The sequence below is a fragment of the Pogonomyrmex barbatus genome, unplaced genomic scaffold (genome assembly GCF_055798465.1).
Source record: "Pogonomyrmex barbatus isolate J1 unplaced genomic scaffold, ASM5579846v1 scaffold9, whole genome shotgun sequence".
NCBI classification, from domain to species: Eukaryota; Metazoa; Arthropoda; class Insecta; order Hymenoptera; family Formicidae; genus Pogonomyrmex; species Pogonomyrmex barbatus.
Window position 1 is genome coordinate 407,113 of NW_028297193.1, and position 24,450 is coordinate 431,562.

General features: G+C 35.8%; 2 protein-coding genes across 12 annotated transcripts in view; one reads left to right on the plus strand and one right to left on the minus strand.

Annotated features, from left to right (window-relative positions):
* Window positions 1-2,685, plus strand: part of dyl (transmembrane protein dusky-like) — a 43,837-nt gene extending 41,152 nt beyond the window's left edge. For all 8 annotated transcript variants that reach the window (XM_011641562.2, XM_011641561.3, XM_011641560.3 and 5 more), the window contains 2 exons: window positions 54-375; window positions 652-2,685. In XM_011641562.2, the coding sequence (XP_011639864.2) occupies window positions 54-375; window positions 652-1,062 (733 nt within the window). In that variant the 3' untranslated portion in view covers window positions 1,063-2,685. The remainder of the gene's footprint in view (window positions 1-53; window positions 376-651) is intronic.
* A 224-nt stretch (window positions 2,686-2,909) lies between these two features.
* The window catches only part of LOC105428942 (uncharacterized), a 28,247-nt gene continuing 6,706 nt past the window's right edge, over window positions 2,910-24,450 (minus strand). Inside the window, exons 2-13 of one of the 4 annotated variants that reach the window (XM_089084454.1) lie at window positions 8,493-8,688; window positions 7,779-7,933; window positions 7,596-7,661; window positions 6,479-7,517; window positions 5,966-6,101; window positions 5,342-5,487; window positions 4,579-4,705; window positions 4,375-4,486; window positions 3,870-3,931; window positions 3,668-3,781; window positions 3,249-3,392; window positions 2,910-3,142 (exon numbers count right to left, since the gene is read on the minus strand). In XM_089084454.1, the coding sequence (XP_088940580.1) occupies window positions 3,049-3,142; window positions 3,249-3,392; window positions 3,668-3,781; window positions 3,870-3,931; window positions 4,375-4,486; window positions 4,579-4,705; window positions 5,342-5,487; window positions 5,966-6,101; window positions 6,479-7,517; window positions 7,596-7,661; window positions 7,779-7,933; window positions 8,493-8,688 (2,391 nt within the window). In that variant the 3' untranslated portion in view covers window positions 2,910-3,048. Of the gene's footprint in view, window positions 3,143-3,248; window positions 3,393-3,667; window positions 3,782-3,869; window positions 3,932-4,374; window positions 4,487-4,578; window positions 4,706-5,341; window positions 5,488-5,965; window positions 6,102-6,478; window positions 7,662-7,778; window positions 7,934-8,492; window positions 8,689-24,450 lie in introns of all 4 variants that reach the window. The other 3 variants (XM_089084453.1, XM_089084455.1, XM_089084456.1) reach the window with 3 other exon arrangements.

The following is a 24,450-nucleotide window of genomic DNA, read 5'->3' on the forward strand; positions in this document are numbered from 1 at the left end:
GAAATACGAAGGTTGTTCCAAAACGTAAACTATAAATTAATTTTTCATCGTAGCGAGCCGAATCCGGACGTGGTTCCGGCACCGCAAGCACAGACTTCGTCCTCTTCGCCTAGCTCGACGCCGGGTGACGCTACGGCGAGCAGCTCACCCCAAAGTCCTCAGGATAATATCCACTTACCTCCGCCTCCTCTGCCCGGCCATTCGGCGACGTATCAGACTGTGAAGCGAAAAGGGACCGCTGGCACGGAAGAACTTGAGGGTAATCTGGCCATCCTCGGAGGTCGACCGAGGTCGGTTGAAGGTTTCCCGGCTGAGCTCAGAGGTGCTAGGAGGCGAAGGCACGGCGAGCCACACGATTTGGAAGACGACGATAGCGTAAGTGTACCAATCTCTATTTTCATATTTCTACCAATACATTTCAACAATAAAATTCAAGTGCAGATTTGAGAAATGTTTTGAAAAATAGTTAATATATCTACTTTTTGAAACAAATAATACTTGTCAAGCTATAAACTGTCATCTTTCCTTCTCAATTTACTAGCGAGGTAGCTCATCGCGAATACATTACCAATGACGCGTTCTACGGTACCGTTCGGTATCCTACTAGGACGTAAATTCTTCGGCATTACAACGATTACCCTCAATTTTCAGAATATCTATCACACGGTGACCCTGTTCTCCACCCACGTGTACAAACGAGCGGCGCAAGAGATGACAGACGTGAACACCTCAAGGGTTATCCAAGTAGTCGCGCCGGGTGACGTCAATTTTGCGCTGGGCACGACAAACTCTAGCAATGACACCACCGTGGTCATACAGAACGCTAGCGCGTCTACCGATCCGGAGACGATTTGCATGAGCTTGCCGGGTTTCGTAGGCGGCCTGGTGATGCTGTTGCTGGTCGTCGTGGTGGCTTCTCTCGTCGCGGCCTTCCTGTTCGTCAGGGTGCGCGCCGTGGACCGCAAGAACGCCGCGTTAGGCGGTAACAGCTTCGTTCATCCGGCATATGCGACCGAAAACTGCAGCGTGCCGAATCCAGAGTTCGTGAAAGTCGCCAACTGAAGTGGCGTGTACGGTGCGCATAATCAAAAAAACTCGCTGCAGGAGAGAAGAAAGAGATCCCCCTCCGGAGGATCGTCGACCTCGGGCGATGCTTCGGGCAATGCTTCGGGACCAACGCTACGTTATTTCATCCGAAATAAAACTCGAGATACATACCATCGGAGATTCTCCTCGTCGAAAATAGGAATCGCGTTTCTTTCCTCTTTCTCTCTCTCTCTCTCTCTCTCTCTCTCTCTCTCTCTCTCTTCCATCGTGATAGCCGGTAGCTTCGTGTCTAATCTAGTCGCGTCAATCCGCGCTCGTCGAATCAAGAGAGACAACGATTAAATCGGTATCGAGAGAGCGCGAATTTCGATCGAAACGGAGGAAGGACAAGGGGGATCTTTGAGTAGGACGTAAATAAGAGGCCCGGAAGCACGAGCGATTTGAGGAAGAAGTGGAGGAACGGAGGGGAGAGGAAGGTAAAACGGGAAAGAGGAACCACTGACGCGCGTTTCACCGATCGAATTCGGAATTCACCGATGGTCGGAATCAGTTTTTCTATCAATTGTCACGATCGATGGAGCGCGCGCTACAGTGATGAATACCGCGAGTCGATCTCCATTGACGGCTTCGTGATCACCGCGGCATTACCGCGTAGCAATCAACGTAATTTCCACGTGTCGACGATTACTCGACGGTTTGCCCGACGGCAGCTCGGTATCAGGGAGTGAGAGATCGATCGCGCAATCGCCAGAGTAGTTTCTAAGGAGGGCATTGTAAATAAGCCGCGCGGGTAGTCAGACGGCCCTTCACAGGACCCGCTTTCAGGTCTCGCGTCTCTCCGATCACCGTGTGTACGCGCTATTATTTATACACGCATACGTATACTTCAACGAGTGTTTCTTCTCATTGCCTTCGTTGCACCTCATCGCGTTTCGTTGTTCCCCCGTGCTGGCGACTTCCGCGAAGAGTCGCGCGCGAGCTCCGCGCCGCGACGCTCGACGTCATACGCCGACGTCGACGGCGGTGCTCGATGGTACCGTTATTTCGCGTTCTTAAATCTCAAGCGGTTCACCGAGCGCTCCTCGGTAAACATGTTTGTCCCGAAATTAGGCCGCGGAATCGTCGAAATGCGTTCGTCCTCTGAAAGTTTAATTTAGGACGGCAAACCACCCTCGAAACGAGGAACGCTCGTTAAACCTCTTGAGATGTAACGTGAAGACTCTATTTATTATTTCTCTCTTTTTATCCCTTCTCTAACTCTACATCCTGATCGATCTAACTTAATTTATTGATCAAAATTGTACGACATTATCCTTTCTTTACTTTACTTCGTTTAGTACTTAAGTTGTCCGTCGAGGAATATTCCCGGAATTTGGGAATATGTTTTACGTATGTGTTTTAAGCACACATCATACATACACGTATACATACATACATGCATACATGTTCACACAAACATGTTCGTACATCCTGACAGATACACATCAAATGTATGACGTTACACATGCAATGCGCGTAAATGTGTTGTATACGTTTACTATACCAGCGCGAAAAATGTATTCACGAAACATTCGTTATAATTAATTGTTTGAGAATTATTTTAATTACATGATCATTTTTATTTATATAAAAAAAATTTACACGTTCCTCTTTTTCTTAAACCTCTTTTCCTTATATGTAGATTAAATTATATAGATGAAAAAAATTGATTAATTTTAGAGTTATTCATATCTTTTTCTTCTCGTCTTAAAGTATTCTACGTTATTCTTGATTTTGTAGAATTAATTGAAGGCGCGCCTGTTCTTGGAAAAAGGTTTGTATTTGGCGATCATAGCTTTACGTTCTTTCGCGAATCTCATTACTTTTCGATACTCTTTAGCTAGATCGTATAGACTGCTTTCGGATTCCAATTTTTCGGTCAATTTCTCTTGGAATCTGCATCTGCGCGATAAAAAAAAAACTGTTACGCCTCGCATTCAGTTTGAAAATTATATTATTAGTTTACTTCATCAGCACGTCACTCTTCCAATCACTTGCTTCTACCGAACAAGATGCTACTTCTTTATTAAAATTCACAATTGTGCCCAGTTGTATCCTACAATACAAATGAAACAATTAGTAAAAGATAATAAAAGATACGATTAATTTAAATATAGAAAATTATAAATTTCGAAAAGCGTATGTTAAATTAATTGCTGAACCTGACGTTCTTATTTCTAGCAGAAAATCGTAAGCTGATATTCCTTTGATCGATAATTCGCAAGCCAAGATATTCATTTAGCTTCATGCAAATCACTTTTATGTGATAGATATCTTTTTTAGGAAAATTTTGGTTGTTGCTCGACCTAGAGTTAATAACTTGTTAATTGCAATTATGAAACTAAGTAAGAATTAATTTTCTATATAATTGACACATTACTTTTCAACGCGCACGATAATATGTTTAATTCGTACATAAAATATAAATTGTTTTCAAATCAGACAATATTCTTGAGTAAGAATAATGCGCTTAAAAAGGATATGATTATTGTAATTCATTTCCAGGGCGGTCGCGCAATTAGAATGCTTTGTTTGGATAGAATTCGCTCTTTACTTGGCTCTACTTTTTTACTTGACATACTTGTTCCCGACCTCTTCTTGTCGTTCCTCGACAACAGGTTCCTGCACTTCGACGACCTTCTTTTCCTTATTTCTCGAGCTGGACGGTAATATCGGTGTCTTAACATTTCCGGAACTGCGAAGCCAATCAAACATAATCGGAACGTACGACGCGTGTGAACATTTCTGCTCTATACATATCAATTTTTAAAAGCGCATCTCACCTTTTCACCGATTTATTAGTCGGAGAGAAAAGGTCCATTTGCAACCGATCGCTTATGTTTTCCTGCAGTTTTCAAAGAAAAAAACTTATTTCTACAATTATTTTTATATTTTGCGCCTCGTAGAAAAAAAAAGTTTATTTCCGTAATTATTTTTACATCTACGCTTATTTTTATATTCATTTCGTACAATTTATTGATTAACAATACTATTATTCCAAATATCAAGTTTTGCATAGACAATGTACCGACCGCGTTATTCACTCCGCGTTATTCTGTTTATGGACAATAATTTCTTAAACCATCAGGATAAATCTGTTATTCCATTTACAAGCTTTAGGAATAACATAAAAGTCGCTTTCACATATTTTCAATCCGTAATCCGTAATCCGATGGAGAAGTTAAAGTAGATGAAAGGTTTTAACTCCGTTCGCTTATTCATGATTGATCGAAAATCTATACTGGTGAGGAAGTGGGAAAAAGTCCGATAAACACCATTCGTACACACCGTGTACACAGTCTCCAGTATCGACTCCCTTGGATTCACGCTCCAAGCCCAAACGAGGGGCGTACCAGCGGGATTGTCCGTAAAAATTCCTCCAATCTGGTTGTAGGACAGTCTGCAAAAGTAATTGGAGTCCTGAATTGGCGAACGAGAGAATTCTCTCGACAGTAATTAAACATTCTTTGTAAATTCCTTTTCCGAACGAACCTCGCTGCGCCATCCATGTCGAAAACGACGCCGTATCCCATGGTGTCGAATATCGCCAAGATCTGAGACACCCTCTCGATCGCCAATGCGTCTTTGCCTCCTGGCGTGAACACAGTATACATATCGTCTTGAAATCGATAGCAGCAATTTTTTTAAATCCGTTTCGAAAGCCGGCCTGAGATAGATTAGTATTTACGAATGCAATCGTCGCAAATCGAAACGCTTTGGCCAAAGGATTGCCCACAGTTAGTCAATGTAGAAGAAATACTTAACAATTACTATTATTTCGATATTCGTTTTTAACTTTTCGATAGACGACGATAACATCGTGATAGCTGATTATATTACATATGTATATTACATATGTATATATGTATATGTATATATGTATACAGAATATTCCGAAATTATCTAATGTTAATTAGGATAGATGACAGAAAGATATATAATATATTAAGAACGAAAATATATTATATCCGAGAACTTTCATTACGATTAATATTACAGATAAAAAATTTAATCTTTAGTAATGTAATAAAATTTGGGCTTTTTCTTTTTTAATAAAAATACAATTAAAAATGTAATTCAAAACGTTTAATTGACACATAATTAATATGTAAATTAAATCAGGATAATGGACAACTCGTTCCATTTTTCTTCAAAGAACACTTGACACAAACCCGTCAAGAAATCTATGGTTGAGAAACATCCGGTCGTAATGGAATACTCTGTATAAATCGAATTATGTAAATAACTCAATTACATTTCCGGTTTTCCGGTCTGCACACTCTAATAGCCAATACGCCGTTGGGATAAAATAACTCGCCAGAACCATCGGAATGGAATCTCGAAAATAGCGTTAATCCATCGTCGTAATATATCGTGCCCAGGTGCCGATATTTTTTGAACCTAAATGTTCAAACAAATTATTGCACCATTTAGCGATTAATTACACAATATCGCATAGCCCTTGATACGGCAAATTAAAATGCATGCTTGTTTGTGATGCCGTCCCATTAACTTTGTTCGTCGGCCTAATTGTTTACTCGTTAGTAACTAATCATGAAGTTTGTGCGAAGTCGGCTGTAACGTTATTTATTCAGCCCGCTATTTAGCCTGCTATTTAGTTCGCTTATTTCTAAATTTCTACCCTAATTTAGCATGTGATCTACTAATTCATCTGATCAAGAGTCGCTAAAATTAATCAGTTTTTAACAAATTAAAATATCACGTCAAAAACGTTGTCCGACGTACAAGTTTCAATACATACAATTTGCGTAATCTTGTAATATGCGAGTAACAAGTCCGCTCGTTACTATTTGAAGCACATCATTCGAACATTTTACACTTTTATCATTTTTTACAGACGCGTCTGAGTATCATTTACCAATTTATATTAGGTTTCGCAGGTCTGGCTTCGTATCGCGCAATCTTTCTCATGATTTTGGTCATCGGTAATTGGGTCCAGCCGAGCTTCACAAAGTGTGCATTTGATAATTGGTACTGGATCAGATTTGAAGAATCTATACAAAACAAAAATTTTTCTACAGTATTCCAAATCTGGTAACAAGAATCGCTCGCACAATCGTTTACGTACAATAATAACACGATTCGTCGATAGTATGAAAAAAATGATGATGGAAAATAATCTCAGTTAATTCTAAACAAGATAATTCCATCCTATCAATGACATTACCTCGCCAAATCATATAAAATTTAAATTTTTAAATTTCCTAAATTAAATTGTAAAAAACTAATTTTTAGATTACCAGATATGTAATATTATTTTTTTTCATATTTAAAAAATTTTAATAAAACGTTTTATTTTAGGGGAATCCGTGTACATTTTCTAGCGAGCTGTTTTCTCGAAAATCGTAATCCTCTGTCCGATCGATGTTACCTTCGCGCTTTCCGCTGTTCGCAGGAAGTTTTCCTTCTTCGTTAACGGTAGAGCGTCCCTTTTCCGCGTCACCAAGCGAATCCAACGTTTTCTCACTCCCAAGTCTCTTATTCTTACTTAACACCGTATCTGCCTCCTCGCCTTTTCTTCTATCTCGATGAGCAACCGAGCTCTCCTCGTTTTCGCGTCGATCGCGTCGACCACTCTCCCGTTCGAATCTTTTGGCCGGTTTTCTCTCTACAGTGACGTTCTTCTCCTCGATTCGATCCAATCGGCCAGTCTTCTTTCCGCTGTTATCTCCCTGCAATCGCGTCTCGCGTTCTTCCCCATATCGTTGTTGATAAGGATTCTTACCGGGATTTCTACGCTCGCCGCTTTCCTTCTTTTCCTTCTCCTCTTCCTCCTCCGCCGCCATCACGTTCTCCCTATCTCGGTCTCCTCTTCTTTTTTCAACAGCGATCTGCGATCTATTCGCTTCTTCTTGCGCATCACGTTGAGCTGCTGAACGGCGATCTTGCTGGCTCTTATCTGCGACCTCGCCGAGTTCGCGCTGATGCGGATTATTGTCACGTCTCTCGCGTATTCTTTCTGCCATCGTGTCGGTATTTCTTGTACCGTCGTCTCTACGTGCTTCACCTGCCGACGTTTTTGTTTTTTCGTGCCAAAGTGAGCGACTGCCGTTCGTTTCCGATAGATCTTCGTCGATGATTCCGTCACGATGACTAATCTCGATGTTTGATCCGATCGGACGTCCGACTCTTTTCGAATCGACTTCTCTTGATATATCTGGGACGTTACGTTGACATTCATCATATCGGATTTTCGTCGGATTTACCTTTATCTGGGAACCGCTGTAGTTTTGATAATTTTCGAATATTATGTATATGTCATCCTGATTAGTAGTGGTAACTAATCGTAACTCTGTATTATCATGGTTGTGCATCTTGACAGAATTCTCTTTCTGTGAATCATTCTTATTGGAATAATTAACTTCGTATTTAGTACCAGTGAAAATGGAAGAGTCTAACTCTGATGTATTCTGCGAAAAGATGATGAATAAATCACAATGGTGTGAGTAAATTCGTCTGTAAAAGTACAGTCGCAATGGGGAAATTACATGTAACGCAAGCCATTCCTTCAATAGTTGATCAAGATATTCGGCTTCAATGCAACAATATTTTCTCTGAAATAAATTATGCGGAAATGAATCATTTTTCTTTCTAAGAGAGAAAAGAAAAACTATTAAATCTCCTTTTATATATTTCATTAGAGTGTTATGTTAATAACTTGTATTTTATACCGCGTATTGCCGAGTTTCATCGTTGATAATGCTGTCGCAGAATTTGCAGATTTTTAAATCCCGGGATCCCGTTTCACATGGTCTTTCTCCCCATTCGCGAATAAAATTACTCACGAGATTTAGGAGAGTCTTTGTCTGAATATGCGCCGGCGGTTCTGCAATATTACAAGATATTTTATGCAATGCGAAAAACATCGTGCGAAAAATGCTATCTCTCGCGAATTAGCGGGCGTAGCAATAAAAATAATTGAAGAGATAGTTTGCTTGCATAAATCGCGGTACTTGTATAATTTATGAGATGGAGAAATAATTCTGTCTAATGTAATATCGCATTTGCAAGATTTATTCAGCATATAAAATTGATACTTGCTTAATTATTTAAATCCGGAAGACATCTAGGTATTTATATTTACGATTCGTTGCAAGTAATTTTAAAGTATAACTAATTTATGAGGATTTAATGTGCAATTATTAATTATAACAATTAGTTTTACATTTGAAAATTGTAAAATCAATAATAGTAAAATTAAAGAGTTAGAAATTAAATATTATCTTTATTTTATTAATATCAATTTGTATCATCAGTTTCGTCTTTAGTAAAATTTACTTTTTGTATAATTACACACACACACACACACACACACACACACACACACACACACACACACACACATATATATACAAAATTTTGTTTTTATTGGAATGACTGAATACCTTTAGGCACTTGATTATAGTATTTCACATTTTCTGCTACTTCTTTTATTAACACAGATAATATTTCAAGTTTCTTGGGTGTTCGATAAGCCAGAGTGTATGATAAACCAGCTAAGGCAAGTAAAACAGATTTGATCTGAGTCGAATAATTTTTCATTGATGATGATTTTGTAAGGCACTTCATTATACACTCAATCTGAAAAAAATAAAATACAATTGCGCGCAAGTTATCGTTTTATTTTATTAATTTTTAAAAATTATATCTACTTTGTTCATAACATCTTCTGATATATTTGCCGACTTAGAACAATGTATATTATTAAAAATATCTGCAAACAATCCTGGTCGTTCAATTTCTTGTTTGGACAAATTTTTATAAACATTCGACATTATCATTTTATTCGGCATTTCCAATGCTTCTTGTAATCTCTGTAACGTTGTATTTTTTATAATATGTGTGTGTGTGTGTGTGTGTGTGGTGTGTGTGTGTGTGTGTGTGTGTGTGTGTGTGTGTGTGTGTGTGTGTGTGTGTGTGTGTGTGTGTGTGTGTGTGTGAAGGATAATATAGTCAAGTCATATATAGTCAATTAAATCAAATGTATTATGTACAGTTTTTATTCGATTAGTGTAATTACACAAAATAAAAGTTGTTTATTTAAAGAATTTGACAAATTTATATTTAGCATATTACATCCTCAAAAAATCATTCAAAATCATTATCAATTAACGCTTATTTATTAAGTCAGATTTGATTAATATATTTGCAACTATTTTTTTCGCTAATTCTTTCTTTTGTAGTTAAATGCGCAAATTATTAGATTACTTGTTTCAATATCACAACAATCAATTTAAATATTTTGATATTGTCAAGCGTACTGTGTATCATTTTACAATAGTTTTGATATACGCACGATAATAATGGATTTTATATATATATATATATATATATATATATACTTTAAACATGAACATTGATTTCCCATATCAAATATTGCGACCTGAGAAGGTTTCATCATATCATTATTTATAATTATCATTTATAATGTCGATTAATGCATAGGTAAACGCGCGGGCAAAACAACAGTGATTTTAATTCTCTTTTTATTTCATCTTCAGAGTTAGTTTACGATTTTCGTTTTTCGCAATTCCACTTTTCTCGATAAAGTAAAATAAATATTCATTGTTAACGAAAATGATTAAACTAAGATACTAAGATCTACACTAGATATAATAACTATGACAAAGCGAAAATCAGAAAATTTTCTTGTGCGAAATTAAGAAAAGTAAAAATATACACGTATATCCAAAAATTGCTATTATTAGACATTGTACGATATATATATATACATATAAAAATAAAAATATTGAGAATTTACTAAAAATATTGAGAATTTACAAAACTAAATTTTTTTTTATTGTGTAAATTAATCATTAATCATTAAAACACATTCCTTCCGTCTTTAATCAAAGACGTTGACATTTCGCAAGCTTTTCTGTCACATGTGTCTGTCACATTAGTATTGAATTTTATATGAGATTAGTTAGAATTTGGTGCAACGGGATGATTACGGGCTTCATGGCGAATCTTTCTGGCGAATCAGTCTGCCGTTATACCATTTGTTTCACAGATATCAATCTTGGTCGTAAATCGTCGGCTCCTCGTGACACTTTTTATCGATAAAGCGAGCCTCCGACAGGCGACAACTGACATTCGTTACACGAAGTGAGATAACCGCGTTCGTTTCAATTTTCACGATAACCCGCAACTACCTTTATGTTTATAGCGCCATTTGCAACGCCAATAAAGTATACAGGATATTAAATAAAAGAATAATTAATAGCAAAGCAATTTAAGAACCTGTTTATTATATGGGCAAATGAGTTGTAATATTAATGTATATATTTATATGAGACTTTTCGTTTCATCGAATTATTGAAGTTTAGATAATACATAAAACGTACGTGTATTTTATTGTGTATATAAAATACTGATTAGCGCAAGTGAAAAGCTTTTATCAATCACCCTGATTGCTGGGAAGAATAAGAGAACGAACCGCAAGTATTTGCATCGGGTATGCTTGAAAGTTTTTATGACACCAGATATAATTTATTGGTTGCTCCAAACAAGTCCCCGCACTTTTATATGCGAGCGGGCTCCTACGAAACTGCAATATTCATTTGAATACGACCGAAAAAGGGAAGAGAAACGGCGAGAGAAATAGCGTTGCTGAAATCAACATATCCTACGTGCTTTCGTGTTCAGTTTCGAGCGCGTAAAATAAAAGTTTATATGGAAGCTATGTGCGTGCGTGCGTGCGTGCGTGCGTGCGTGCGATTGCTTACGAGGAAGAAACGTAATAAAAACTTCATCTGTACACGTGCTGTAAAACGCGATATGATAAAAATTATAGAAATATTCTAGTACAAATGTAATATTGACAGAGATGAACATTCAAGATTTTTTTTAAATACGTAAATGTTTAGGTAGGCATTATTATTTTTTTAAATATTATAGAGCAATTTCACTTATGTACATGTGAAAATATTATATGTACAATTGTAAATATAATTACTTAATTTAAGTATGAACAGTTAAAAATGAGACTTCAGGAACATCAAAATCATACGTAGAAATACAAAAACGCATTCCGTGATTACCGAACACAGAATAGACTACGTTCACGAATTTGCATGGAGTGATGTTAAGGTATTGGAGTGTGAGTCATTTACAAAAGCGTTTGATTTCAGAGATGTTTTTCATTAGACAGAATAATAGACAGAATAATAGTTTAAATTCACAATCTGATACCGAATTATTACGTACATCATACATGTTTTGTTTATGTTTTCGTTGTAGGCAAGTTATAGGCTCGGTTGTGTGTGTGTGTGTGTGTGTGTGTGTGTGTGTGTGTGTGTGTGTGTGTGTGTGTGTGTGTGTGTGTGTGTGTGGTGTGTGTGTGTGTGTGTGTGTGTGTGTGTGGTGTGTGGTGTGTGTGTGTCGGTCTCATTTACCATAGCGGTGCTCGACGATGAAAGCATAAGAAAAAGATCCTTCAGCAGTTTTTCCTTTGCCAATAGTCAGAGTGAAATTGGAGATGGGTTTTCTGCTTGACAAACACAGATTCCACTGAAATTGTTATTTGACACTTCGATCTTCCCTTTTAATAATGTTTTCTTTTATAAAGTACAAAAGAATTCTCAACTCTTAATTTTATTCGCTTTTAATTTCCTAATACGTACATATATTTATTTTTTATGACTCGATTAATGGCAGAATATCTTTTCGTAATCAATTTACTACTAGCTAAGAGCAGTTATACACGTGTGATTAATGATACATATATGTGCAGCTTACGCATTATTATACGAATCGTGAGAAGTGTGTGAAAAGTAACGATTGTCCGCATATGACCGGCGATTATCCTGATATTTACCGAAGCTTTATGCGAATCGAATTTCCACATTTGAACGATAAAAATTCCGGGAATACGAAATGCTATCGCGGTACAAAAGTAATCGTATACTTCAAACGATCTCGCGCATGGCGCTGTTATGGAACGGGAAAGGTTCACGTAGAATTTTTACGAGCTTCCAGAACCACCACGACGGTCTTCCGTCCCACGGGGGTCGTATATGTTCCGGGACGCATATATACTCTAGATTAATATAATATCGCGAGGCGCAATGTTAATATCGTCACGTGAGTGCAGCGGCAGCGGCATGCGTCATATGAGAGAAGCCTCTCCTTGCCCTTTGCAATAACCGTGAGAGAGGTAACGAAGCGAGCTTATTCTAGCGCGCGGTATGTGTGGAATAGCTTCCTACAATAGTAGGGAAATTTAAATGCCGCGTTTCCCCGGCAGCTTTAAGGGCAGCGTCTGTGTCGCGCATCCGAGGAAAGATCCGCACGGAACTGAATTTCGGCGATATCACGGCATGCGCGCGTGTGAGAAACGTTTGGAGGATTCGTTTTGGAGGATGCCATTAGGCGCCGCCAGAATGCCACCTAAGTTGGTAAATTCGCGATAAATTCTCCGTGAAAGCACTCGAGTCATCTTTACAATCTTCACAATTTTCGATAGAGATCTTGAATGCTGTTAACGTGTCATCCTTCAAACATTGATAAAAATTCATTCATACGTTAATTCTTATAGAGAGAAATAGCGATATTGAAATACTAAGGAATTAAATAAATGGCATATGTAGGACACATATTTTATTTTAAAATTGATACAACTAATTTGATACAATTATTTTTATATTTGATGTATTCTTAAATTATTCAATACTTATTAATTCAAAATCTTTCTGTAAATTATTAATTAAGTTTTGTTTCTTACAATTGATTTCAAGAGAATTCATAATGAAAGGTTTTTGTCATCCATTAGAAAAGATTATAATTGCAAATGTATTTTTCATAAAACACATTAAAAATTATATAAAAATTATATTTTATTTATACTTTAATTCTTTAGAATCCAAATATATTTATTTCATATTCTAAATGGAATATAAATATAAGAAATAAATTCTTTTTAAATTTCAATAACTTTTTGATACTATTGCACAATCGATATATCTTTAATTTTAACGCGATAATTTTTAACAAATATCTTATTATCTTAAAAATTCAGCTCTTTTATGTCACAAAATTTTTACGATTATTGACAGGTTGGATGATATTTTCCATTTATACACATATTGACAATATTTATTAAATAAAAATGCAATAGACAAACTCCATCTCTCTAATTGAAATTATATAGGGAAATGCTACGCATTTGTATTAATAATCCGCCAAACAGGTTGTACAGCAGATAATAACAAGTAGCAGTTTTATAGGAATTGAACACACAGTGCATAAAAATTACAAACTTGATAAACTTCAATTATTTTGATGTTAAATACACCGAAATACGGAAGAGTCTACGGAAATATCTGCTCGAGCGTTTTATCCACTTACATATTTCAGACTTAAATCATTAATTTCTGTTCACCTAATTAGATTTAGTCTCACTCACGCTTTTCAAATCAAATTACTATCTAGCGGTTAAAAGGTGTCTATAAGATGTTTTACTTTTCACGAATGTAGAACACATATTATATTTGCATTGGCTTCCAATTAGAATTATTTTAAGCTGACCTAGTAATTTTTGTATCCATTTCTGATAACCGTCGACAGCAGTCGATAGTCATTTATTTAATCGTGTCAAACTTACTACATACTCGTAATTCAAAGTATCACAAGTCTAATACAAAATAAATAGGTAAATCGATAAGAGTTCCGTATATCGGGATCTGGATAAGTTCACGTTAACCCTTGCGTTGCGATGGTTGCGTGCAGTTCTCTAATTGCGTACAAATCTGATTTTCATCAAATATCGACGTTGATGGATTTGCACGATTGATGGGTATATACAGAATTAATGAGCGTAAATTACGCTGTCGAGCGATGCGTATTATATATTCGATTAGAGAAATTATCGGAGCAACGTGATTAACTTTACAATTCTGGACGATGAAGGATTATCTAAAAAATTACACGAGACTCTCCGATAATGTAAACTCAATCATTAATAATTATATTATACAGAAGTTGCAAGATTATATTTTGAATTCAAGAACACAATAGTTTTAGTTAGATACAGACACACAGGTATATGTAACTTTGCAAAAAATAAGACATCGAAAAATTAAAAATTAATTAACAAAAAATAAAACAGAAAAAATGATAAAGAAATGGAAAAAAGATATAGAATCAATTAAACCACAGATAACCGACATGGACATTAACGAGCGAGATGTATATTTTTTTTCGTAGCTATGCTTCGTAGCTATGTTTTACCCGCGCGAACGATTCACTTAAAATTCTTGCACGAGCATTAAGTGTCTTATTACGTTACTCATGGAAAAAGAGAGTCCAGGTTGTGGTATTTTTTTTACCTCGTTCCTTTTTTTCTTCTTGTCCAACTCAACTCAATTAACGCGGCTCTTCTTTTCAAAGCTCGTGGAAATTACAAAGCGCCTCACCGTCGCTTTATCACCCATTCGCAATTATTTTTGCAAGAGAACTAGCACGACCAGCCTCGTCACGATGCCTAAGGGACATAATTCCCCGAGGCGCTCGTCCGAGTTTCTCAATTAACGCATCCACGCTGCTTACTTTACCTCAAATACGACGGCGGGTGAAGGGAGTCGTTAGCGCGGTTTTCTTGCGGAAGGGCGCAATACCTCGGCCGCGATCAAAGGGAACGCGAATTTCATGTAATTACCGGTGAATACGCATTTTTGTACAAGACAAGCCTGGTATGACGGATAAATTTATCGTCGAAGTTTACGATTCTTTTGAGGATCGTTCTCACCTATCTCACGTTCGTCTCTTCCGGTTTCTCGTTTATCGCTCAATGCACCCCCCCCCCTCTCTCTCTCTCTCTCTCTCTCTCTCTCTCTCTCTTTCTTTCAAAGCTTTCACCAATTAAGGTGACGCTCGCGCGGGAAATGACTTCCTGGTGGCCGATGTGTAAAGGACCCAACGGATTACGCGGCCCGAGGGTGCTCTCTTGGTCGTTCTAAAATTCAGTACGAATCCTTTGATCCCGTTTCCCTCTTTTGATTGCAGGTGTCTGCGGCCGGAGGGGCATTTAAAAATATTTTACCGCAATTCGAAATAATGTTGAGAATGACTCTCCTACATTATGATGAAATGATCTTTTAATGTTAGTTTTAAACACCGACAGTATGTATTTTAATATGTTCCGTTTATTTCTACAACAAGCATATTTTATACATATAATTCCTGTAATTGTAAAGCTCCTTTTTTTAACGTACGCACTTTTATTATAAAGATACTATACCTTTATATATGTGATAACAAATCCCAAATAAAAATCAACACGAATTGCTATTATGCAATATTTAAATTATGCTTTCTCGTAAAATCTCTGTAAATGCGACAGCTTCGTCGCATAAAACATAAGAACATAATTTAGAAGAATCTTTTATATAGTATGTGTTATACACGTGTTTTATGCTTCTGAGACTTGATTGTTGATCTTTGTGTATCGATAAAGATTTACAGTTTACCTACATAAAATGCGCCCGCTAGAGACGATTCGGACGAAGTGAAATAAAGCAGCTAATAGGGAAACTCGTATCGTAAAATCATGCTCGTCCGTATTCTTATACCCGAGTCAATAACGGCCCGATAAAACCGCTCATAAAATTTTATTTCAATCGCAGTATATAGCTTTCGATATTTTTCGTTATTAGTACTATAGTAATAGAAGCATCTCGTGGTATATCGTATATTTGACTTTCTTTCCTGAAACGGAATCCCAAAGACGAAGAAGCTAACAATATCCGTTGCACTTATCAATTACTTTATCAATTACGTTATTAATAACTTTAATATTAACGACGATGGAGCAACGTGGCCAAGTGCAACAAAAGGATCCAATCTGGCTTGAAGAAAACATAAAAGATTAGGCAATAATATATGGTCAAAAATAGTAACGATTTTCATACATACGTGCGATCACAGATAATTATGGGGGGAATGATAAAATGCTACTCATGTTTTTGAATATAGATTTCTAAATTGATTAAACTTCTTTCCTGAATATATTTCTCATAACCGAGGATTAGGAATCCTATTGGATTAGCTAGCATAAAATAGGGATTCGATTAGGAAACTACGATTCGCAGGTAGGTAGAGATACTATAATATTTAAATTCATGAATAGAGATAGCAATGCTATGAAAATTTGAATAGGTAAGAATTCAAATGGGAAAGAATTGATGCAGATAGGAAAACGTAACTTAAAAATTAAAAGCTCTATGATAAAAATTAAAAATTATTAATTATAAACTTTAATTAAAAAATAATACAGATAGATTGGAATATTGTAAAAATTTGGCTAAATAATTTATAATTATAAATATTATAATTTATAAATTAAAAATTTTGATAAATTTTCGATCGGATAGGTAGGGATACTAAAAAATTCGGACAAATAAAAAAATGTTATAAAGAATTTAAAAAATATGATATATATATATATGATATGATAAATCTATATTTAAGATATTAAATATCAAATTTTAATTGAAAAAAGAATATGGATGAGGGAATAAGGGACATAGAACATTTTTTGCTACTTATTTTAATGCAATTTATTAATACTGAGAAAAAAATTATATTATTTTAAAAATTGATATATTTATATATAGCAATATATTAATTGATTTATATGTAACAATTCAACATGAAGCATTCAAGAAGTCGATTTGTATTTTCAAGTAACAGCCAATTCGTAATCGCGGATTGCACTGTGGTAAAGATAAACATAAAATTTAATCGTTGGATGATCTTCCTCATTCATACATTTTGGATAACTGTTATAGTCAGTAGATATGTTGCTAATTCTCACGATCCATTCACGAGCTACTTTCGCGAAATGAGTTTGCAGCAGGTGAGCTTGAGTTTCCTGCAAGAAGCTCTCGTCGCGATCGATTCAAATTCCCACAGCACAACGCGTACAGTTCGCCTTATTCTGTGCTAAAGCGATGTATTCGTGATACAACTTCTTGATTTACAAACAACTGTGACAATTCTTTACGATTTTATGTACATTCTTATACAAAAAAGATGATTTTGTCGAAGTATCTAAAAATTTGGCTAGACACAGATCTGAAAATAATTTTACCAGTCAAAATAAGATTTGACTAGCATCTGATAAACATTGTAAAAAATGTTTCGTATTCTAATAAACAATTTGAACGTCTTACAAAATTATTTTGATGACTCAACAAGATTATTTTTAGATGTGTACTCGGCTAAATTTTTAGACATTTTATGAAACTTCTTTCCGTGCAATCGATTCTAAGTTACAGCTATCGCAGATGATTACTTAAACGAGTATATAAAAATTGTGTAAGATAACGTGCAAACGTGAACGTATCGATGGAAGAAATTCGCCTCCATCCCGCTAAGCGACAGTCTGTAAGGGGAACGAAGCGCGTCGGAACGTTTCTAATATCCTGTCTGTCAACGGGAGATGAGGTGAAAGGGCATCAAGGATCAGCATGGGCCGCGATAGCGAAATAGATTCGGCGAACGGAGATTCTGGAGGATCGCGAGGGATGATATTCTGTTCCCAATGAGTTGGCCCGAACAGTTACGAATATTAGATTAAACGCCGCTCGATCCCCTGTCATTAGCAGGATGCTCTAATCAAAGTCGATCCAAAGTTCGGTACCGTTCGACGTGGGTGGTGCGCGTCTTATTAAAGCAGAGACAACCCCTCCCCTCCCCCCCCCCCCCCTCCTCCCCTCTTGGCGCTTCTCGTCCTGCCTCGCAGCCATTTATAGACTACCCGCCAGCTTATCCGCGTCGTTACTCGCCCGCGGGCGGCACCCCGTATTAAGGGATCAGATAGACGTGATGCGCGTTAAGTGTAATTCACCAACGAGATGCTGTAAGTGAATCACGCTCGTGTAACGCGCGGTAATCGACATCGATGTTGGTGCATTTCGGCTGTGCGGTCGTGCATTGCTATTTGCACTTAGATGCCTGGAGATTCTGGCGCATTCGCTCGCGCGCGCGAGGTACAGCTTCATTCTATGATATTAATTGAGAGGAGTCATTTTGCATAATAGCCATTTCGCGAAAATTGAAAAACTGTATTAAGCGACGCGCGTTAAGACCGTCAGTAATCAACGACGCGCCACGATGCATAATGTCGATTTCCATGCGAGTTCCATTCGTGTATTTATACTACCAATTACTCTCACTGTATTATATCTTTTTTACTGATTATTTTTTTAATAATTGTACAATATTTACAAGCATATTTGGGTGTCAATTTACATTCAGTTTGCACAATCGCCATGTCGCAGAGCGAGAAAAAATTAACGATATATAGTGCTACTCATTTCTATAATTGTTAAATACTGAGCATTTACTTTATTGTTTGTCGGATTTGCATGAGGGGATTAACAAGGCGTCGCATTAGCTCATGATAATGAGAAATGTCGTATCTTAACAGAACACAAAGGAAGGAAGTTCCACTCCATGTCATAGTGCATAATCGTTGTACGATCTCATTATACGATATGTTTTCCACGGCGCCGTCGGTCCAGACGGTTTTCTTGGTGTTTCTCGAAAACGCATCAGAAACGACATGTCCTATTTCAAATGTCCTATTCACGCTACATTTCTCGTATTCATTCATAGACCATTAGTCTTTAACTGCAAGTTTGTAAGCGCATACGAGTTCATGTTAATTTTATCACTCATGGATACAAAAGAAAAGGAAAGAGGCAGAGAGAAAGAAAAAGAGAGAGTGTTGAACAGCGTCTATAATTGTGATTTTGTTGTGACAAGATAATTAATTTCTTATAAAATTAAAGAGTTCCAAATATTCACAAGCTGTATATAATTATTTACGTGTTTTTTATTAAGTAAATTATGTGGAATGTGTTATGCAACCAAAAATTACGTTTTGTAATTATATTATTTTCTTCTTACATATGAATTTTTATATAAGATTTTATGATATTTAACTTATTATACAAATAAAAATCAAATATTTCATACAACATATCACAAAGTAATAAAGGATTAATTGTGACGACTATTTGTTACTCAATTTATTCTGGCACAATATATTCGAATTCAAGTATAAAAATTAATTACGCTCGTAAATATTGAAATTAAACAATGATTCATGATTTTCATTTCAAAAGAGTTAAACGCATGAAATATTTCGATGAAAATGTTACCTCGATATGCTTTCAAATTGTTCATTGTAAGAGTTATTTAATTGAGCAAAGTTGATAATCGCTAATTATGTTCGTAGAGAACAGCACATTACATTTTTGGTATTTGTCGCAATTGTTTTTCGAATAATAATATGAAAATATGTGAAGCGATACGCATAGCCAATTGCTCATACGAATGTCGGCGAAAGAATGTAACGCGTTGGCTTTGTGTAAAAAATGCGAAACATACCGTTACAATTATACTTACAATTAATGAAAATCGCATATTAGCTGAGTTTGTTGTTTCGTGTTCCGAAATATGATGATAAAATATTATCATCAATAATATTTCACTTTTACTTCTCCAGTTAGTAGTGATCATTATGCAATAATTATTTAATTAAAAATGAAATTTACAGTTGGCTTATTATTATATTTATAAATCATATTTACATATATTTACATAAATTACATAAAACCTTATATATTATATAGTATTATACATATAATTTATAATAAATTTTGTTGTGTATTATCACATGGTAGAAATACATTAGTGAATTTACGATGTAAGGAGATTTGAAGTTTTCGAAGATTGAAAAGTTTGTATAATCCCCAAAGGATAAGTCGTGATTTGAAACTGTCGAGACAGCAATTTTTGTGAAACTTTTTGATACGTTTGTTGCGCGAAACGAAAACTCAAAACCTTTGAGGGGACCGGATCGGTTCTCCTATCGAAGATGAGATGAGTAGGAAACTCGCGGAAAATTCCGGTTAACCTAGATGAGCGTTGATGCGTACAAGCTTGGTGAGGTTTTTGCATTTTTCAATGCGGCCAGCCACATCGACAACTACTAGCGCGGCGAATTCCTGTTCGATTTCTATGCTGAACACGTCGAAGTTGCCACGGTTCAATGGAACAAAGAGAACCATGGTACTATTGGCGCTGTCGGGACGCTCGATCGATATTTACCGAGACATAACTCGATAGAGTACGCGAATGAACGTAATGCGCAATCCGTGTGATAACCCGCAGCTTCGGTCATTGCAGTATCAAAACATTGAACAGACCCACTGCTGAACCGTACACGAAAAATTTGTCATCAGATAATTTCCTCGAACACAAAGAAACGTATCATTTGTGCAATTAATATTACGCACATCGGAAATGAAAACTAAAGACGCAGCTTCTTCCTATTCTCGCTATAGATTTAATATTACATGTTTCTAGAAAATAGAAATCTTTTGATATTATGTGTGTATATTAAACAGAGAATTAAAAAATTTAATCCGCAATCTAAAAAATGTATCACTTTTGGGGACCACTCTGTAGCGTAAATACAGAAAAAGCACATATACACACGAGAAACAAAGGAGTTAAATAAAATTTCAGACTGCCAGCGGCACAGGTGGTGTGGTTGGTAGTATATAACATTTTTTATTTTCTAAAAAATGAAGTTCCGAGCGTCTTGCTCATATAAAATTTTTTCTTTTTCCGTTTTATCTCCGTTCTCTCATTTGGCAATTTGGTACGCAAACGCAGATAAAAGATGTAATTTTCGGCACAAACATTGCTCATGTAATTGCACGTTGAATTTGTTGTATTTAGAATCTTTCTCGTTTTTCTTTTATAAAACATTGTGTTCTCCGCATATCCGAATTATTGACATTTAACTATCGATATCTCATGCGATGGATAAATTCACGGTCGTTCTTCTTCCTTTCTGCTCTTCACGTCGAAGTACGATGCGGGGAGTCGGAAATATTATGGAAATTATGTTTTGAGAAGAGGACGAGATGAGATCCTGCTATGGCGACTCGCAAATCGAACGCATTAAAAGTCCATTATCGGTTGCTACGAGAAACAGAGACAGAGACAGAGACAGAGAGAGAGAGAGAGAGAGAGAGAGAGAGAGAGAGAGAGAGAGAGAGAGAGAGAGAGAGAGGAGGATGAGTGAGGGTAGTGGACCAAAACATCAAGGAAGATTTAATTGGTCGTAGTCCAATACACAAGTCCTACTTGTTTAACTCTAACGTAACAATTTGCTTAATAAGAGATCACAATTTAAGATATTTAAAAGATTTATTTAATATTAATTTATTTATTATTAATATTAATTATTTAATATTAATTTATTTATTATTAATAATTAAATAACAAACATAATTGAAATAACAGTAATTCAGTTACTGACTTTTATATATGCTCCAATGTTCATATTTTACAGACGAGAGTAAATAATTTTAAGTTTTTTTTAGAAAGTGTAATAAACATAAACTATATAAACATAAACTAAATATAAACATAAACTAAATTTACGCATATATATTTTAATTTCTAGTATTAATAATAATTTTATTTGTAAATTTTGAGCTTTACACATTTCACAAATCAAAATGCTATTTCACTTGGCTCCTTTAAGTAATTATTGAGTTATTTTAGAATTTTTCTTGCATTCTTTCTACAAAATAATATTTATCATACTTTTATTTTCCATATTCAAAAGATCACGTTGAATCTTTTTTTTTTTACTTCTCTTTCCACTTAATGGATACAATAAACGAAACAAGATGATTAGCCCTATTAACGTAACATATAGTTCTCGTAGGGCTCAATTTCCCCGATTATGTGCTTAAGGAAGGGCGTTTAGTTTGACTGAAACGTTCTGTCTGTGAAAGATAAGGGTAGTCACCCCTCGAGAAGAAGGATTCGACAATCTGCTAGGTATGATTCCATTATCAAATATATCTTTCATCGTGAATATAAAAGAATATAATTATAAAAAAATTTAAATAAGCTAAATTTAATTAAAATTTTTTGCATCTGTTCTAACTAGAATATTTTTTGTTTAATAAAAAAAGTCTTTTATTTAAATAAATTACAAAATGTTATATGTTTAATTAAAGTAGAAATAGAAAATGTAAAATTTTTTAATAAACTAATTATTTGTAATTTCGGAGGATTAATTAGTTTATATTCTTTTATTTAAATAAATTACAAAATGTTATATGTTTAATTAAAGTAGAAATAGAAAATGTAAAATTTTTTAATAAACTAATTATTTGTAATTTCGGAGGATCAATTAGTACTTTAATTTGTAAATTATATTTATAATTTGGAAAGAGTATGAAACATTCCTTATCACAAAGCTGTATTGTATAAAATCAAGGTACTTGGAAATATTTTGCTCGATATTAATACGTGTATGTCAAAAGCATTTCTTTCTCCTCGAAAGTTTACAAAATGAACGCTAAAGCGTGCGATCGATGGAAACCTTCAATCCAATCACCGAGAGCTACCCCCCTGAAATTCGAAACGTTCTCTCAGGATCGATGTCGTACTCACACTCGCTGTGTGTCGTCGTGCTAGATAGAGCGTGTATAGAGAAAGCAAGGCATACATACATACATGTATATATACGTGCGCACCCTGCACATCCAGAGAGATGCGAAAATCACTATGAGCTTAAGTATATGTGTCTGCTGGATAGGATAGTATGTAGGGCGTTATCAACGTGCACCACATTGGTCCGAAGGCCGAAATACGATTTCGTACTTTGTTCTCGCGCGGGGCTCACGATAATTGCGCAGAATTACGCCGCTTAGATTACACCGGAGAGTGCCTTCTTTGACGTCGGGACCGCTCGAATGCCCTTCGGCAAAGGCGAAGCAAATTCGGAGGCGATGGGCGCGAGTAATTGGTGCAGTGAGGCTGAAGCGAATGAGAACGGAGGCCGGAATTAGATGTTCTTATGTAACGTCGAGAAAAGGAGAAAGCTGATATTTTTCGTATCCTCATGGGTTCGTAGTGTAAAAAGAGATAGAAAGAGAGAAAAAGAGAACGCCGTTCCTCATGACTCCAGGACGAAACGAAGTAGCGCAAAATACCTTGATGAAAGAATTATTTATTAAAGACCGGCGTGTTTCACACGGAACGCTGGCTCTCCAAGGAACCTTCCTTTGCAAAGTTTACGTTTCGCTTCGCACGATAGACCAGGTTACAAAGAAAGTCTGCAAACTGTCTTATTGCGTATATATAATTAATGTAAATAGCACCAAACTAATATCAAATCTAATATCTTTTTTTTAAATAAGTAGTCATATATATATATTCTTTTAATCAATTTTTTTTTAATTGATATTGAGATAGTAAGCTTGCTACATCAAGTGTATTTTAAGATCTATTCAATATTTTGCATCTCGTCATTTTAAGCCCCCCCCTCGGCGTATATGTCAGACAGCTGTTTCAAGGGAAAACAGAGCGATTTCACAGCATTAATTTAATAGAGCCAACCATTGAGAAGCTGATGTTTGCACCGTAAGCCTGCCTACGTGACTTCCGTTAAAGATGTCGGCTTATTTTCTTCCGACACCGCTTATACTGGGCAAACAATTGCATTAAAATCTGTTTGAAACGATTCGGTCCCCTACCGTCGGATTTCAGCAATTTTCCGTTATGATTACCAAGGTAATTTTATCAACCTAATCAACAGAAACGTGACAGACTTTGATGCAACGAACACTTGCAACACTTATTTTTTCGTTTTACTCTCCATTAAAATAACGCTCTCGCGAAGTCTCCCCTAGCGTATCATTTACTTACATAAACAACACATTTAATACAGAAAGATAAATCACTGGGGGTCATTCGCAGAAAATATCGACGATCGTAGGCAGGGCGAGTATCTAATAACGATACATATACCCGACGTACATATACTCGAAATATTTATATCTCCATTTCGGGGCGACCAAGAAACTACCCCTTATTGTCGTGAGGGCCGTGACAGAATTTACTTTGAGTTAACAAACTATCATGACCAGGAATGGAAAGAATTTATAGTTTATTAGCTTGGAGCTGGCTGGGCAGCTATTGGGCTATTGGGCAAAGTCCATTTAAACTTCGCTGGCATCGGGAATAGGATAATAAAGAAAAGGAAGACGAGAGAAAAAAAAGAAGAAATAGGGATAGACTTCGCACAGTATAGAAAAGTATAGAAGAGTATAAAAGAGTTTCAAGGATACGAAATTGGAAGTTGAAAATATCTTTTAATATATAAAATCGTGTTTTCAGTAATAAATAAATGATTATACAAGTATAAATATAAATACTTAAAAATTTTTCTTTTATAAAATTCAACATGTAGTATCTCAGTTTTTCAATATCTTCCGTATCTTTTACACAAGATTTCTTTTT